General features: G+C 38.2%; 1 protein-coding gene across 4 annotated transcripts in view; it reads left to right on the forward strand.

Annotated features, from left to right (window-relative positions):
- The window catches only part of LOC117242122 (unconventional myosin-XV), a 62,398-nt gene that overhangs the window by 22,778 nt on the left and 24,494 nt on the right, over positions 1-15,126 (forward strand). For 3 of the 4 annotated variants that reach the window (XM_033508570.1, XM_033508545.1, XM_033508554.1), the window contains exons 14-26: positions 258-601; positions 817-1,488; positions 1,702-1,973; positions 2,050-2,226; positions 2,655-3,108; positions 3,755-4,551; positions 5,259-5,363; positions 6,592-7,064; positions 7,164-7,448; positions 7,529-7,740; positions 7,818-8,013; positions 8,239-9,235; positions 9,627-9,869. In XM_033508570.1, coding sequence (XP_033364461.1) covers positions 258-601; positions 817-1,488; positions 1,702-1,973; positions 2,050-2,226; positions 2,655-3,108; positions 3,755-4,551; positions 5,259-5,363; positions 6,592-7,064; positions 7,164-7,448; positions 7,529-7,740; positions 7,818-8,013; positions 8,239-9,235; positions 9,627-9,869 — 5,227 coding nt within the window. The remainder of the gene's footprint in view (positions 1-257; positions 602-816; positions 1,489-1,701; positions 1,974-2,049; positions 2,227-2,654; positions 3,109-3,754; positions 4,552-5,258; positions 5,364-6,591; positions 7,065-7,163; positions 7,449-7,528; positions 7,741-7,817; positions 8,014-8,238; positions 9,236-9,626; positions 9,870-15,126) is intronic. The other variant, XM_033508562.1, reaches the window with a different exon arrangement.

Below are 15,126 nucleotides of genomic sequence, written 5' to 3' on the forward strand. Positions count from 1 at the left end.
GAATGCTTCAAAATTTATAATATAATTTAATTAACTGCGTTATGCCCCTTTTTTCTCTTTTAAAAGACGGTTTCTTAAGTTTCAGAAAAAATAAAAGAATCATTGTTAATTTTATGCTCGAGTTGATGAAACATTGAAAGACTTCTTGTTCACTGGAACGAGAGTGAAATTGGAACATAAAAATTAGTGAGCCGTTGCAGGATGATATAATATTGTATAATTATGTTTAATTATGAATTGTCTGATAATGAGTGCAGGTACACGAGAGGATTCCTCGCGAGAAGAAGATTCCTCAACATCTCACGAAGCACGGTGTTGATCCAAGCTGTTTATCGTGGCTATCACGAAAGGAAGAAGTTCAAGGCGTTAAAGAAAGGTGTACTTATGGCGCAGAAGATATACAGGGGGAAGAAACAGCGTGAGAAATTCCGAGTGCTGAAAGAGGAAATGGCTAAGAGGGCAGAGATCGAACGTGCCAGTAAGGAACGAGCTAAAGCGAAACAACAAAGAGAAGAACAAGAAAGGACTTCTAGAGCTGTGGCTGGTGTTAATCATTTAGAAATCCCGGCTGAACTAGCCTTCATCTATAGTAAACTCGACGGTATTTATCAAAATATTCACTTAATTTTATTAAACATAAAAATGACTAAACATAGAAGTTAAAATAATTGTATGATAGCTCGTCCTTTTTTATATTTGCTGTTATAGCTTTAAATTCAATTCCATGAATAGCAAGTGTTAATAAAAAAGAGCTGATGAAATTTAAATTTATTTAATTTTACTTTAATGATTAAACTTCAATATCTATTATTACAGATTGGCAGCCCACGCATACAGAAAGGAATCTTTTAAAAGTTGTCGGTCAAGTGATACCCATGCATCACAATTATAGTCTGCCAAACGACATCGATCAGCATCAGTTTTCCAAATTTACTAACATCTATTTCAAGAGTCATATTTTCGGTATGAAACGAGAACCAATAAAGACACCGTTCCTGGCGAAAGCTCGAGACCAAGATTATACAGATTCATTGATGATTTTCAAAATGATTCTTCGTTTCATGAATGAGAATAACTTGAGTGGTAAAAGAGAACAGGCATTAGGTGATTATATCGTGAACAAAGGAATCGTCAATGAGAAACTGAGAGACGAGATCCTATGTCAACTGGCCAATCAGACGTGGAAAAATGAAAACGATGCTAATAAGGAGAGAGGCTGGCTGTTGTTATCGAATTGCTTGTCAGCCTTTCAACCCAGCCCCACTCTATTCAAATATTTTCTAAAATATGTATCTGATCATGCGTATGACGGCTACAAAGCTTATTGTCAAAGGAAACTTCTGCAAGGAGAGAGAACGATATTTAGAATAATGAGTAACAATCAACAAATCGTTCAACACGTTCCAAGAAATTATCCTCCATGCGTGTTGGAATGGAGAGCGAACAGAAATCGCGTGAACATGGCACTGAGCGTAGGATTTTATGATGGTAAGTTGACCCTGAATAAAAGGAATTGAAAGGAACAAGTTTCTGAATTTATTTATAATCTCAACTCATGAAAATAGAAAATAAAGTTTCAGTATCGCGGTTTTACCATGGAAGACAAAAGAAGGTTTTCGATTTGTAAAGTTAAACTTGAAATTTACTAAATTACAAGATATTTTAAGACTGTTAGAATTAACAAGTAATAATTATTTCCAGGCGAAACAGTGACCTGTGCAGTGGACTCCTGGACAACCTGTGAAGAATTAGCCAATCTCGCTGTTCACAATCATGGCGTTGATAATTCAGGATGGACTATCACTCTGTGGAACCAGTTGGACGGTCCCGATGCCATTGTAACTGAAACCAACGGTTTCGACTACGTTCTGGACTTAATTTCGGAAATGGAACTAGCACCAGCGTTCCCTGCTGCTAAACACATGTTCCTAGAACAACGAAAGAACAGCTTTCCTCCCATCAAGAAGCGTGAAGTGAGTGACCGAGTGCTTTTAGTAATCAGTTTCCTGGTATTCGATGGTATAATAAAATTCTTGCTGGTTTATTTAGCACGCGCACATAATTCGCGAGCTGGAGCAGGAAATAGAACCACCGGTTCTAAAAACCTTCCAGCCCCTTGAGCGGAAACCAGTATCGAAGGTTATGGATAAACCTGTCGAACCAGAAATTCAATCGCCTAGAAGACCGGCCGTTCCTCCGCCACAGCCTCCTGTCACGAAGCCATCGGTAAATTTTATTTCGTTCCTGATTTACTCTAAATTATTGAACGATATCGCTTCGAGCCAAGGAAATTCTTTTTACTGATCTGATACTGATCTTTTATAGATTGGAAATTTATGGAAGACCAGTAATATGAATCTCGAAGAGATACCAAAAGTCACTATATTTATTAACCTTCTATATTGGCTCGTGACTCGAAGTCATGTTAGTTAACATGAAATCAGTTACGCGTTTACGTTGTATGAGATTTTAGTTTAGTTGTTTATGGCTATACTTATTATAATACTTTACTTAGTATAGTATTTTATGATCTCCTATTAAACTAGAACTAAACGATCGTTTTATATTAATTGACAGCTCTCAAATTTCTAATTAAAGAAATTACTGCGATCTATTACAACTCTGTTACTGAACTTTTAACGTTTATTGCTTAGGCAAGGAAACAGTCTCACGAAGCTATGTTGGAAAGCACAACGGAGACTGGTCTATCGCGAAAGTCCGCTTTGAACGACAGATACTTCGAAAAAGAGAAGCAACGTAGCCGTAGTTTGGACAATCTACTCCAACCCGAAGTGGTATCTCCTCCAGTGAAGCTAGCGAATCTTGGTTTATCCTCGTCGAAATTGAACGAACGCTATCACAGTCTTGAAAGAATTGGTGAAACGTCTGCTGTCAGTAACGCGGAGTATATGTCAAGGAGTGAAATCACGCAAGAGAGGAAATACAGTAGAATAACTAGGACAACAGAACCAAACATCGAAGAAGAAGACTTAACGATCGACTTCGAGTATCCCGATATTCAATCTGTTAGTCAGACCGGCAGATCTGAAGACGATAAAAGCAGTTACATTAGATCGCAAACTAGGTTCATCAAATCTCAATATCCTGGTAAGTGCAGGCATTAAAAATTATCTGCATTAACAGCTATCGACTACTAAAATATAGCACTTGTATCAAAGAAATCAGAGTGGCAGATATAAGAAAAACCATATGAAGCAAAGCAAAAGCCTTCATCCATATACTTTAACAAAAATAATTCAAATCTTTAGAAATACACCGTCGCAAATTTATACTTCGTTGTAATTATATGCAAAATAACGAACTGGTTATTTTGAATTTTCTAGTAATTCTGGTTTTAAACTTGCCCAACATTTACATTTCTTTATACTTACGTGGGGGATAGTTAGTACGTGAGGTTTAAAGGACGAGATTGCTCGTTGTTGAATCAGTCGAATATATTTAAAATAATAAATTAGTATACAGATAATGTTCGCAAAGACGCTCGTACTAACCGATTCGCTAAGACAGTGTATAAGTCGTAAAATAGGATCGGTAATGACTCGTTAATTAGATTAATTAGAACTGGTTGATAACTGATCGACAACTGACTGTAACTCATTTCCTTGCGATTGCGTCCACTTATTTATTTTCCGCGATTTGAATTGACCTCTTACTCATGTGCCGCTACATTTACCTAACAGCAGAATATCTTCTGCTTAGAACAAGTAAAGGAAAGTATCCCTCTATTTTAAAGGTAAACGAGCGCTGCCCGGCAGTCAGTCGAGTCGTGCATACATCGAGAAGAGTGAATACGGCGTAAAATCCTCGGCCATGTCTGACACAAGCGAAGCTCCTTCCTTGGCATCGCACGTGAGACGAGTCAGGGTACCTAGTCAAGCGTCGGACGTGGATCAGTTCTTAGACGAGTTGTTTATGCCAGTTCTGGATGGAAACTTGGACGAGTTGTCTGACGCCAGAAGCTTGGCGGCTAGTATTAAAGGCACAAAGGGTGACAGGTCCCAGAGTGATGCCATAATCCTTGAGAATTTAGAGAAGCTCGACAGCCAAGTAAAAGAACTCAAAACTGTGGAAGATTTCATCGAATCGATCATAAAGAGGAATGAAAATGAAGTCATCACAGCGAAAGAATTGTCTGGGAAGATCAAAGGCGGGGGTAATATGGATATACCGAATCAGAACACGAATTTTAACTTTGGTGCCATTACACCAGGAATGATGTCGCCGCCTATGATGATGCCAATGTTCAGTACACCTCAACAAGTGCCACCAGCGCAGAGTACCAACATGAACATGGGTCCTGGATTCATGCCAATACCGATTTACAGTATGCAAGGACTGAGTCTTCCTCAGTATCCAAATTCACCGCCTAATCAGAGCAACGACATGATGGCTTATCAGCAGAATCTGCAACGAGCGTTCCTGCAGAGTGCCATGGCGCAGAATATGCAGATTCAGCAGCAATTGCTGGCACAAAATCAGGCCCTTCAACAGCTGCTTGTACAGAGCCCTCAGAACTCGTCGCAACAACCGGTGAGAAATTGTCTGATAAATTACTGTTGTCTAATAATGACAGATGTTGGGACACGAAAGATCTTTTCGATTATTTTCTGGGGCAATGAATGGATATTTTCTAAGGTATTTCTTACGCGTGTAAATAGACATCTTATCTCTGTGGGATCGTTAATTTTATATAAACTTGATTTCCGTTGAAAATAGTATCGAAATTCAATGAGTATTATTGGTTTAATTTAGTAGTAAAAATGACGATTCTCTCGTGAAAATTAATTTTGTATTAATGCTTACTGCATGTATAAGTGTATCTTCAAGTATAATACTCAGGTACCACAAGTAGACTTGTCCCAGAAAATAATCGTGAAAATAGAAATGAAATATATCTCGAACACAAGATTACACACTCTCTGTACAGACAAACTTTGATACTTACTTAAATCTTGGCCCAACACAGCGTTACCTTATCGCACAATATTTCTGACGGATGTCGTAACATCTATATAAGCTGAGAATTGCATGTTAAATGTCATCACAGCGAATGGATAGCCGTCATTTTCGTGCGTCACTTTCACGATCACATAACTAAGTACTAACACGACCGGTGTTGCGCAACACTGCACAAACAGCTTCAGTGTTTGCGATCACTCACCAATAGACAATCATGTCCCTCTGGGACGATCCTGTGGGCTTCTGAGCCGCATCGCGGCATGGGTGTGTGTTTCCAGGGCACGGCGTTGTCCGCAGGCCCCTCCAGTATGAATCTTGTCCCCCCAGCCCCTCAAAACGGTGCCCAAATGGGGCCTAATGATTCTATTGGACGCTACTCCAAGGTACCTACTGATTTCATCTAACGAATAAAACAGTCGATCGATTCACGCCAGTGATAACTTCGACGATACTTAAACACTATGACGACCGGTGACGCAACAATTGCGTCGTGATTGATAATTCTAATCAACCCAATAAATTAAAAAGTTTAACAAAAATGAATGATATTACAAATGTAAATTTCCTAAAATTTGCCTTCGAATTTATGGAATTCGTGAAAATATGTCACTTATATATTGAGAAATTTAACATGATTATTTTGCTTTCTGAGAATCTCAGCTATCAATACCTAATTCGTGCGTCATATTTGCGTCATTCCAATATTAAAATTGTTTCGAACTAAAAAAATAATTTTTTATCTTTTTTCTCGCTTTCATTGATTACTATTTCAATTTCTCAGAATTATACCGCGTGTTAGACTAAATCGATCTTTTTACGCGTGAAACGTTCATTTTTAGTTAAGTAATCGACGTTAACAGATTTATTTATTTATTTGTTACTTTCAGCTTCCTATTCTCAACATATTCGAGATAATAAAAAAATCATATTTCGTTCATTCTTGGTGGAAATAGCCGGTCACTGGTGAAAGTTACGCTCGAAACTAGCCGGTCGTCATAGTGTTGAACGATTTGTTGATAGATCAATGTATCTCTAAATGTTGTAACATATGTTAAAAGAAATTAATTGGTTGTGGGAAAAATTTGATTAAGTCGAGTGGTACAGTGGTGTGAGAGGACGTGGGTTCAAGAAACTCTCGTTGCTCGAGTACAATAATAACGCATTACGAAGGATAGTTATTATATTTGATTATTCTTCAAGTGGTTAATGACCAACGTAGTTTAATAGAAGCAACTAGTCTATAATTACTTGCTACTCATATTAGAAGGTCGTATTACGTTGGTCTAAAAAGGAGATAAAATCCATCCGATGATGAGTCACTTTCCTTTGCAATTCTCGAGTTGCATTCACCTTTCTCTTACGTGAAAGATATTATCAGCAAAGAAATATTGGACTGGAAATGCACGAGATTCGTACGAGTCTACAATTTTTCACAGCACTGTACATAAGCACCACAAATAAGATCATTTCGAGCATGTTTATAATTACGTTGTATAATACTTTATAAATGATCGTTAACTTAATTGGGAACTGTCTAAAAAAAATTGTAACATAGATCTACTCGAGTAATGGAAGAAAGAAGAATTACAGAATGGCATTTGAAATTGCTAGGTATCGTTTAGAGAACCAGAAGATGGCGAACTTTGGTCGACAGAGAAACAAGGAACGCCACAATCGTCGACGAACAATCAGCGACAAGAGATGACGGTGAAAGCTCAAATTCATCGATCTCAAAGTCCACCACGAAAGAATTCAGAAATCGTCAGGAAGACCAGTGTGGAATACGCGGTGAGAAAAGTTAGCGTCGACAGAAAAATTGGTGATAAAAAGTCACCCGGTGTCACGGATTCTAAGAGACCTAATTCCAACAAGAACAATGTACAAAGTAATTTCACGAACGTGTTGAGTGAATTAAAAAATCGTAAGAGCAGCGTCGACAGTAATTTGTCGAGCTCAAGTAATAACAAAGGTGTGCCACCCCCGCCACCTATGCCACCACCTTTGGAGTCCCATGATCCTTCCGAATCGAGGCCTTTTCTCGATCCTTACGGAAGAGCTAAGACCGTCCGAATTGGCAAATGGAGGTGAATAATTTAAATAATTTTACATAATCGAAGATAATATTCGATTTTTGTTTTCTTCTCGTTCGTTTTGCTGATTATTCGTTTGTATGTTCATCTTAGATGGCCTCCACCGAGTGACTCGAACGAGAATCAAAGTCAAGACAGCTTCATAGAGTTCAAAATGCGCCAACAGCAACAGCAACGCAAAATTACACCACAGTATCAAGAATACAATCAAGGTGACGGTGAGCCAAGCACAGAGGGTGGCGTAGAATGGGAAGAATTTGAAATTGAAAATATCGTCGAGAACAATGAGAAGACTGTGATGAATCACGCACCACCTCCAGTCACGAAACACGAGAATGGATACAAAGAGGAAGGGGAAAAGAAAAAGAAAAAGTCAAAGTACGATGGCTTTTTCTTGATTATATAATTTTCTATTATACTTAATAATCAGCCTTGACGTTCAATCGATATTTCTTCAGATCCGCGTTAGAAGTAGGTGCACAAAGGCCATCGCCAGGAAGTATTGGAAAATTGAAGCTCAGCTCGGAGATGAGACAAAGATTGGAAAAGGTGACAGCTAATCATAGCGTGAGATCTACGAAAACCACCGAGAAACCAGCTCTTCCACGCGAAGATGGTAAAGTGAAACGCTTGGAGGACAATAGAAAGCTTCTGCTTGAACAACAATTAGGTATTTTTTTGAAAAATTCTTCTAATGATTAGAAAATGAACAAGCATGATTTGGTAATATTCTTTGACATGCTAAAGGAGGACGTTGGGACGATTATGCATCGACAGCTGATGACACGCAAAGCGTCACTTCGAAAGGTACGACCGACATGATGACTCAAGCGCAAGTTGTCAGGACGCAAATAGAAAGAATGGAGAGACCTGTCCCACCTCCGCTTCCGGTGACACCTCCGCAACCCCCTAGTCCCCGAGGTGGAAGCATGTATAGCAATAGGTATTCTTTTCTTTTTTTTTTACTATGCGGTATTTATTAACATATTGCCTCACACTTGAAAGTCAACATTTCTGCCTTTATCGACTGGTCTTTTCAGTATACAAAAATTTAACATCCTTTGCAGCACCAAGTTAAGATTTTACGATTTTCTTAAATCCAATTTCAAATATTTATAATTTTTAAAATATACAAAATTAATTGTATTCAAATATTCTCCTGAATCAGTCAATCCGGAGTACCACAGCCCAGATCGCCTCCAGCGCCAGTGGAACCAAAAGCTCGCGATTCCTTCAGAACATCCCCCGACTCGGAGGCTTTCGAACATTTTTCCAAGACTCAACGCGACATGTTTAGTCAAAGCAGAGACATATTCGCATCCCAACAGCATCTGAGAGAAACTCACGAATACAGAAACGACTTTGATAAGTCCAGGTCCCAAGATCAGAAGTCCAAAGACTTTTATGGAAAGGATAGCACTGACCTAGCCAGTTCTGCCAGAGACAGAAGTTCCGACTTCGACTCTCGTCGCGACTTGAATTCCGACATCTTCGATCCCAAATACGCCAGAGACATATTCGAAAACACGAGTTCTAAGCGAGACCCCTTTGGGATGACCAGAGACGTTTCTCCAAAGTCGAGAGACAGCTTTGGCATGCCATCGTCGCGAGACTTTGGCTTGATGCCAAATACGCGGGAATCTTTCGCTGCTGTTCGACAAAGTTTCAAAAAATTGGATCGTGACGTGGACAGAAGATCCAGCGTCGCCTCGACTCATCGTACTGATAAAATGGAAAGGATCGAAATCGAGGAATGGCCCGAATTCCTCAGACCAGTAATGCCACCGGCAGAGAAGCCAGAGATAGAGAAGGTTCAAGAAGTCGTCAACACGAAGCTCTATCCTCAAACGTCCACGGCTCATTTTACGTATAACAGAGTCACATGGACGTTGAGGGTAAAGAAGGAGGTGTTCGCCCCTAACGAAACCTTAAACAGCCCTCTGGCACTTCATCTAGTATTTTGTCAAGTAGCTTACGACGTTCTTGCTACATCTAGTATTCGAATTACAAAGGAGGATAGACAGAATATGCTCAAGATGTTGGATAATTATGGTATCAACTTGGACAACCTGCAGAGCACTCAGCACAAGATTACCATAAAGAAGAACGTCGTTGATATGGCCAAACAATGGCCACTGTACTTTGCCAGGATATTCCCAGTATCGGTGAGTAAACTATTTCTCTCGCGATTTACTACGAACCGGAATGAACAGAAAGTCTGGTGCATTCGCTTCGCACTTTTTAGCTTCGGCTAGTTGCACATAATAATTATCGTGCATGATGTTTATACATGGCTAATCACACGTGGCATTCCCGAATGGAAAGTCACGAGAAGAAAATGTATCGGTTGAATTAGAATCGTTCGGCCGATTGTTGGAGCACAAAGGTTTCGTTGTTTGCTGAAGTCTGAGGTGCTATAGAGTGAAATAGTATGATCGTTGAAAGATATTAGAATGTTTTCTTGTCATTTGTATCGTTTTTGTCTACTATGTTAACTGAAATTTATTTTAATCCGTTTAATTAACTAGTAATTTAGTTTAATGATATTCTATGCAGATTGGCCCTCAACATCCGGAAACCCAACACGTGGCAGTGTCCCATCATGGTCTTCGACTCATAAAACGTACCCCGAATGGTGATTTGATCATTTTGGAGACATTACCTCTAGAGGATATTGTGTCAGTGAGTTCTCCCAGGGTTGGAGTATGTATAATGCAAATTGCATCTGGAGTCAGGCTACCCTTACATACAAATCGAGCACCACAGCTGACAGAGATGATTAGCACATACATCAGAATGGTGAGTAAAATCTTTTTAATCTAACATTTCTATCTTTCTATTTCGTTTATTATATAATTAGTTATTTATATATAATTAAATTCATATAACGTAACGAGATTAACAACGTAATCATTGTTTTTACTAGAATCGATCTTTCTATAAAGCAGCACATTCTGTACATAAAAAAAAAAAGATAAGAGAAAATTAAAAATTTGTGTGGTAAATCACGGTTGATCGACTTCCATTTTATCATTTAATTACATCTTTCTTTCAGAAAGTATACAGACAGAAAGTATGTTTTGTAACCGTTACTTGCATCAATCTGCGTTTTAAAATACTCATATAGTGTAGATCTGTATATATTTACGAGTAATTTTGCACTGTACGAGTAAAAAGCAACTCGTACAGAACTAATTACCATTCGTTCAGTTCTTTTACTTTACTCTACAAAAGCATTGCGTTCAATATGTTATAATAAATGCTCAAACACATATAGATATATGTTCCAGCAATATTCTATGGAATTCTATGGATGTAGGTTAATTTTATTTGAATAGATCAAGTAACGATTAATTCTACAGTATACGAATCTCGTAATTAATGGCAAATATATTTTAAACTTCTAATTCGTTCCCTAACTCAACTACTACAAGATTCAGGAATATTTAAAAATCTCCATTAAGTCGTCTTCATCCATCTAATGAACTTAATTGAAGTCTGTCTTCCAATCTTCTCGTTTTACCTCTGGTTCAAACACAAAACACTTCCACGCTGTTACTTGTCACTGTACAGCTTTAATTATTCAATCGTATTCATTAGAACAGTCATTCAACAGATAAATTAACGATCTTCGCAACACTATGCCCGCTCTATCGCGGAGAGCTAATTGCTTTAAGGTTCGTTGAAATTATTCAAATTACCCGATTCGAAATAAAGATAACTTTATCAATTCTTGAACAAAAATCCTTCGAGGTTTCTATGCTTATCCTCATTCATCAAGCTACTTGACGACGAGTAATCTAACACATGTTTGCTACATGTACAACATGATACTTTTCTTCAGACCAAGTAACTCGATTAGTATGAAAACAAATTTGAAGCGAAGTAATTTGACTAATCTGAAGGAGGTTTTGCATTCGTTATCCCGTGCATAGTAGCAGAACGAAACTGCCGAGATCCTCGAAGGTCGGCGGCTGTGTTCGGAACTTGCGCAATTAATCGCAGACACGCTGCCTAGGTGAAGTAACGCGATCGCACGTGTGGAAATCGGTACGCGGCTGTAATAAGCGGTCCACGAGGGATAACGACGAGGAAAGGCAAGCCTGGGGCCGTGCGTCCAACACCAACGACAGACATCGCATTCCACCGCGATAATGCGTGGGTAGCGGAAAGCAAACCCACGATTTCCTCGAGAAAAGACGATCCTGGATAACGACGTCCCGGGGGAAATGTCTACGCGTGTCGCTACAGCGTAGAAAAACGGAATCATAGCCCCGAGCTTGACATAATATACCTGATAGCTCCGTTAGGATGAGTTTTAACCTTCAGCCTAATATTCCGGCTAGCAAAGACGTGTATAGGGTTGATCAATCATTCCTGAAACGAACTGGATGTTCCTACGATTTTCTCATTTTCTTGTCGTTCTGTCATTTACGTCCACTGATGCGTTTACTGGTTTTACGTTCATTTGTGAGATAATTTGCGCGACGGTTCTGCGATCGTTTACTTCGGTTGGATTGCCGACGATCAAGCTGCGATTAGGTGTATGCAATTTCGTTTTGAAATCTTAGAATTGCAAACCTAGATATTTGAAAAACCTGATATTATTTATTCTTTTAGATTTCTTTGTGTCTCAACGCTGTTAATCAAAAGAGTATATGAATAATCGAGGAGCTGGGAAGTACATATGCATTAGGTATAAGAGAAAGTTCTATACTTTGATTAAAATTTAGTGAGACTTTTGATAGTTAGAAGTCTGTCTTATTTATCTCTAATTGTTTCCTCTTTTTCTTTACTTCTCTTTTTTCTTTGCATCCTTCTTTTCTAACATTTGAATCCGCGTGATCCCTTGATGAAACGCGTATTGCGCTTCTCTGATAATCACTGAACTGTTTCTAGATTGGGTTAATAGGTTAATCAATCTTGTAATAACTCTAATTATTCATTAGGAATGTATGAGCAACAGTTACCTGAAATATTTGGTCCGAGGAGAAAGGAATGTTTCGATGGCATGATTAGATTAATAATTGGTTCAGGTAACGTTGCATCAAACGAATACTTCATCTCGATTCATGTTTCAACCACGATTTTCTACCACCACAAAAAAGTTAAATCGTATCGAACCATGAAATTAGATCACGCAATCCTGATTTCGCATCTTTAATTCGCATTATTAAGGATCATTTAAATATTAATACTGAAAGTAAGTGACGAACCCTGAAGCGGATCAAAAAGGAAATAGAAAATTCGTATGACTCGCGTGTGTTTCATACAATTTTAAATCGCAAATTAATGGTAAACCTAAAACCAATTAAATGGTAAACCTGAATGGTTCGAACAGAAGAATAAATTTTACATTTACGAGACTTATGAGATAAAATGAAAAAGTCCATATAAAAGTAGCCATTATTCGCCATGAAATAAACCGTGTATTAATTCAACTGGTTCCGGTGTTCTAAGCAGCAGCTTTCTGCCGAAATACCTCGAGTCCAATCAATTTCCCGATTCAGCGAACTTACTTATTCTTTACCAATATGCATAATTAAAACACAAAACATTTGTATACCTCTCGAGTTTTGTACATCATATTCAAATCATTCCTGTTATGAAATACTCAACAGCATTCCTAAATAGGCTCCTAAATAGGCAAATATAAAGAAACGGCTCGCGATAAAAACTCTGGCAGTTGTGAAACAGGGCGCAACAATAGCTTGTAATCTTGTCAACTGTCATGTATCGTCGGATATTTTAAAAACCGTTGTCTGATGCTTCGAATAACCGTTACACCGAAATCTTCTTGTATCGCCATCTATTCCTCGTCCACTGCTCATATTATCTCATGCTAAAGAATGGCTCTATATAGTGGCAAAAATTAGCTAATTTTTATACGAAAATAGTTTTACTCTTTGGCAATTTGTCCCCCTTTTTGTAATTTATAATTTACTCCATAAAAAAGGTAGCAAAGCGATTCGGATAGAGACGAATCCATTGGAAGACACAGACCACGTACCCAAGTATTGAATTTTATTACGCTCACCGCGAACGTCGGTCCAGTCAATCGATCAGTCCTATCATTTTACCTCTGAGATCAGTGGCGCAGCGATATTCTTACAGCTGTTGCTCGAGCAAAAGAGAATAAGGCATCGAGCGCCTCCGGGGGACGTTTTAATTTCTTTATTTTCGATTTACACTTCCCCTTTTTCCTCGATGCAGATCACTTTTTTATTTTTTCTTCATTTCCATAGAGAGAAATTGTTTCCTTCTCGCAAAGATTCAAGAAAACATATGATTAAGAAACTCAACGACTCCATAACGAAGGTGAAACCTTCTTTGACCACTGATCAGGCAATTATTTTTTGTACAAAATTTTTGAGCCGTACATTTTATGAAAATATACAAATTAAAAAAAAATCTTACTGATTTTACAACGAAAGCAAACCTTTTTGTAAATATTCTTAACGAAATTATATTTTTGCAAAGACTGTGAGGTATATCTACAAAAACGAGGTCGTTATCCATCGGTACTTTATCAGGGACGATCGAAAACTGTCTACGCTGATGATAGGCCATCGATATCTTCTCTTCTGCGGCGAGGAAGAAAAGAAGAAGGAGGCATTGGCCAGCATATATGACCACTCACTGGAAACGTAATTTACACTAGGCGTTGCCCGAGGTTGCCTCGTTACATTACATAGTATCATGCCGTTAGAATTTCCAAGTCGATCGTCGTTAATTGGTCTTGGGCGATCGCTTGCGGTTCGACCGCTTGTGTGTAGCCATTTCAAGAGCAAAGAAAAGAGGCTTTCAAGAAAAAAGGTGCGATTCAATTCCGTTTCTGTTCAACCATGAAAGAAGCTTATGCACGTCACATGGAATTCATCGTGACATATTTTCTTCGCCTTCTTTGTTCGTTTCTCTTTTACCTTTGACGAACGTTGCACAAGAAGCACACGATACCAGATAATATTTATTTATTTCGCGTTTCTATGACGCACAATTTTACAGGCTGTTACCTTTTTAGCACTGTTTTAGTACCCGAGATCTGGAATACACTTGTAATAAATTTCAACCTCATAAATGTCTCCCTGAATAAGACAGGAATTTATTGGCCGTACATAGCTTCACGGCTCGTGTTAGCCGTTTGGATTAAATGAATTTTAAGCAGAATACAGTATTTGATCCACTTTTTTAATGGTACGAAAAATCGTGGAAGTTTCGTTGAAATTCAACAGCGATATAAATTCCTCGCATAATTCGAAAATTAATCGAAGATTTATCGAGGCGTCGATGAATTACTGTCACAACGAAAGGGAAGTCATTACTGCAGATAATGGAGTTAAAAGAAATATTACATTACTAAGGAATGTAACGTATTTAATTCGCGATAGAAAGCTCCAAAAGAAACAGATTACAGTACTAACGATATATCACGATTTCTAGAGCTACTGTTGAAAATTGATCGCACTCAATTACGAATGATAGATCGATCATCAATTACATACTTGCCCTTGATGTTTAACAGGTGCAGCGCGAGAATGTTTATAAAACATCTCGTTCGAATTATTCGTATTCAAAGACAGACACGAAATTGAACGAAAACTTTCTTCCAGTGATGAATGGTCCAGGATACATTAAGTATTCCTAAAGAGAATTTGCAATTCAGAGAAAAGATTTACAGCTGTATAATTTGAGTCGAGATACAACTTACATTTGTCCATTAATCAGATTTACTGAATACTGAAGTCATTTAGTGGGCGTAGACCATACTTCCTACTTACTCTGATTGTATTTTCTTCATAAAGAAGATAACACGAAGAAAAGGTAAAGGTATCGTACAAAGTTGGCTGCGAAATTCGGAAGACACAATTCTACATTTGTCAGTAATCGTCGTTAACGTTTGTCGCTAGGAGAACAGATCGACGAGTATAATTAAATTCATTAAACTCGCTAGTCACACGTTGGGCGATGAGAATGGGAATATAATTGACCATTATTGTGAGGGATTGTCGGAACATGCGTGTTTTAAAAAAGCATCGGTATAAAGGCTTCGAAGACG

Source organism: Bombus vosnesenskii, unplaced genomic scaffold, assembly GCF_011952255.1.
Source record: "Bombus vosnesenskii isolate JDL3184/JDL3185 unplaced genomic scaffold, Bvos_JDL3184-5_v1.1 scf7180000013265, whole genome shotgun sequence".
NCBI lineage: Eukaryota > Metazoa > Arthropoda > Insecta > Hymenoptera > Apidae > Bombus > Bombus vosnesenskii.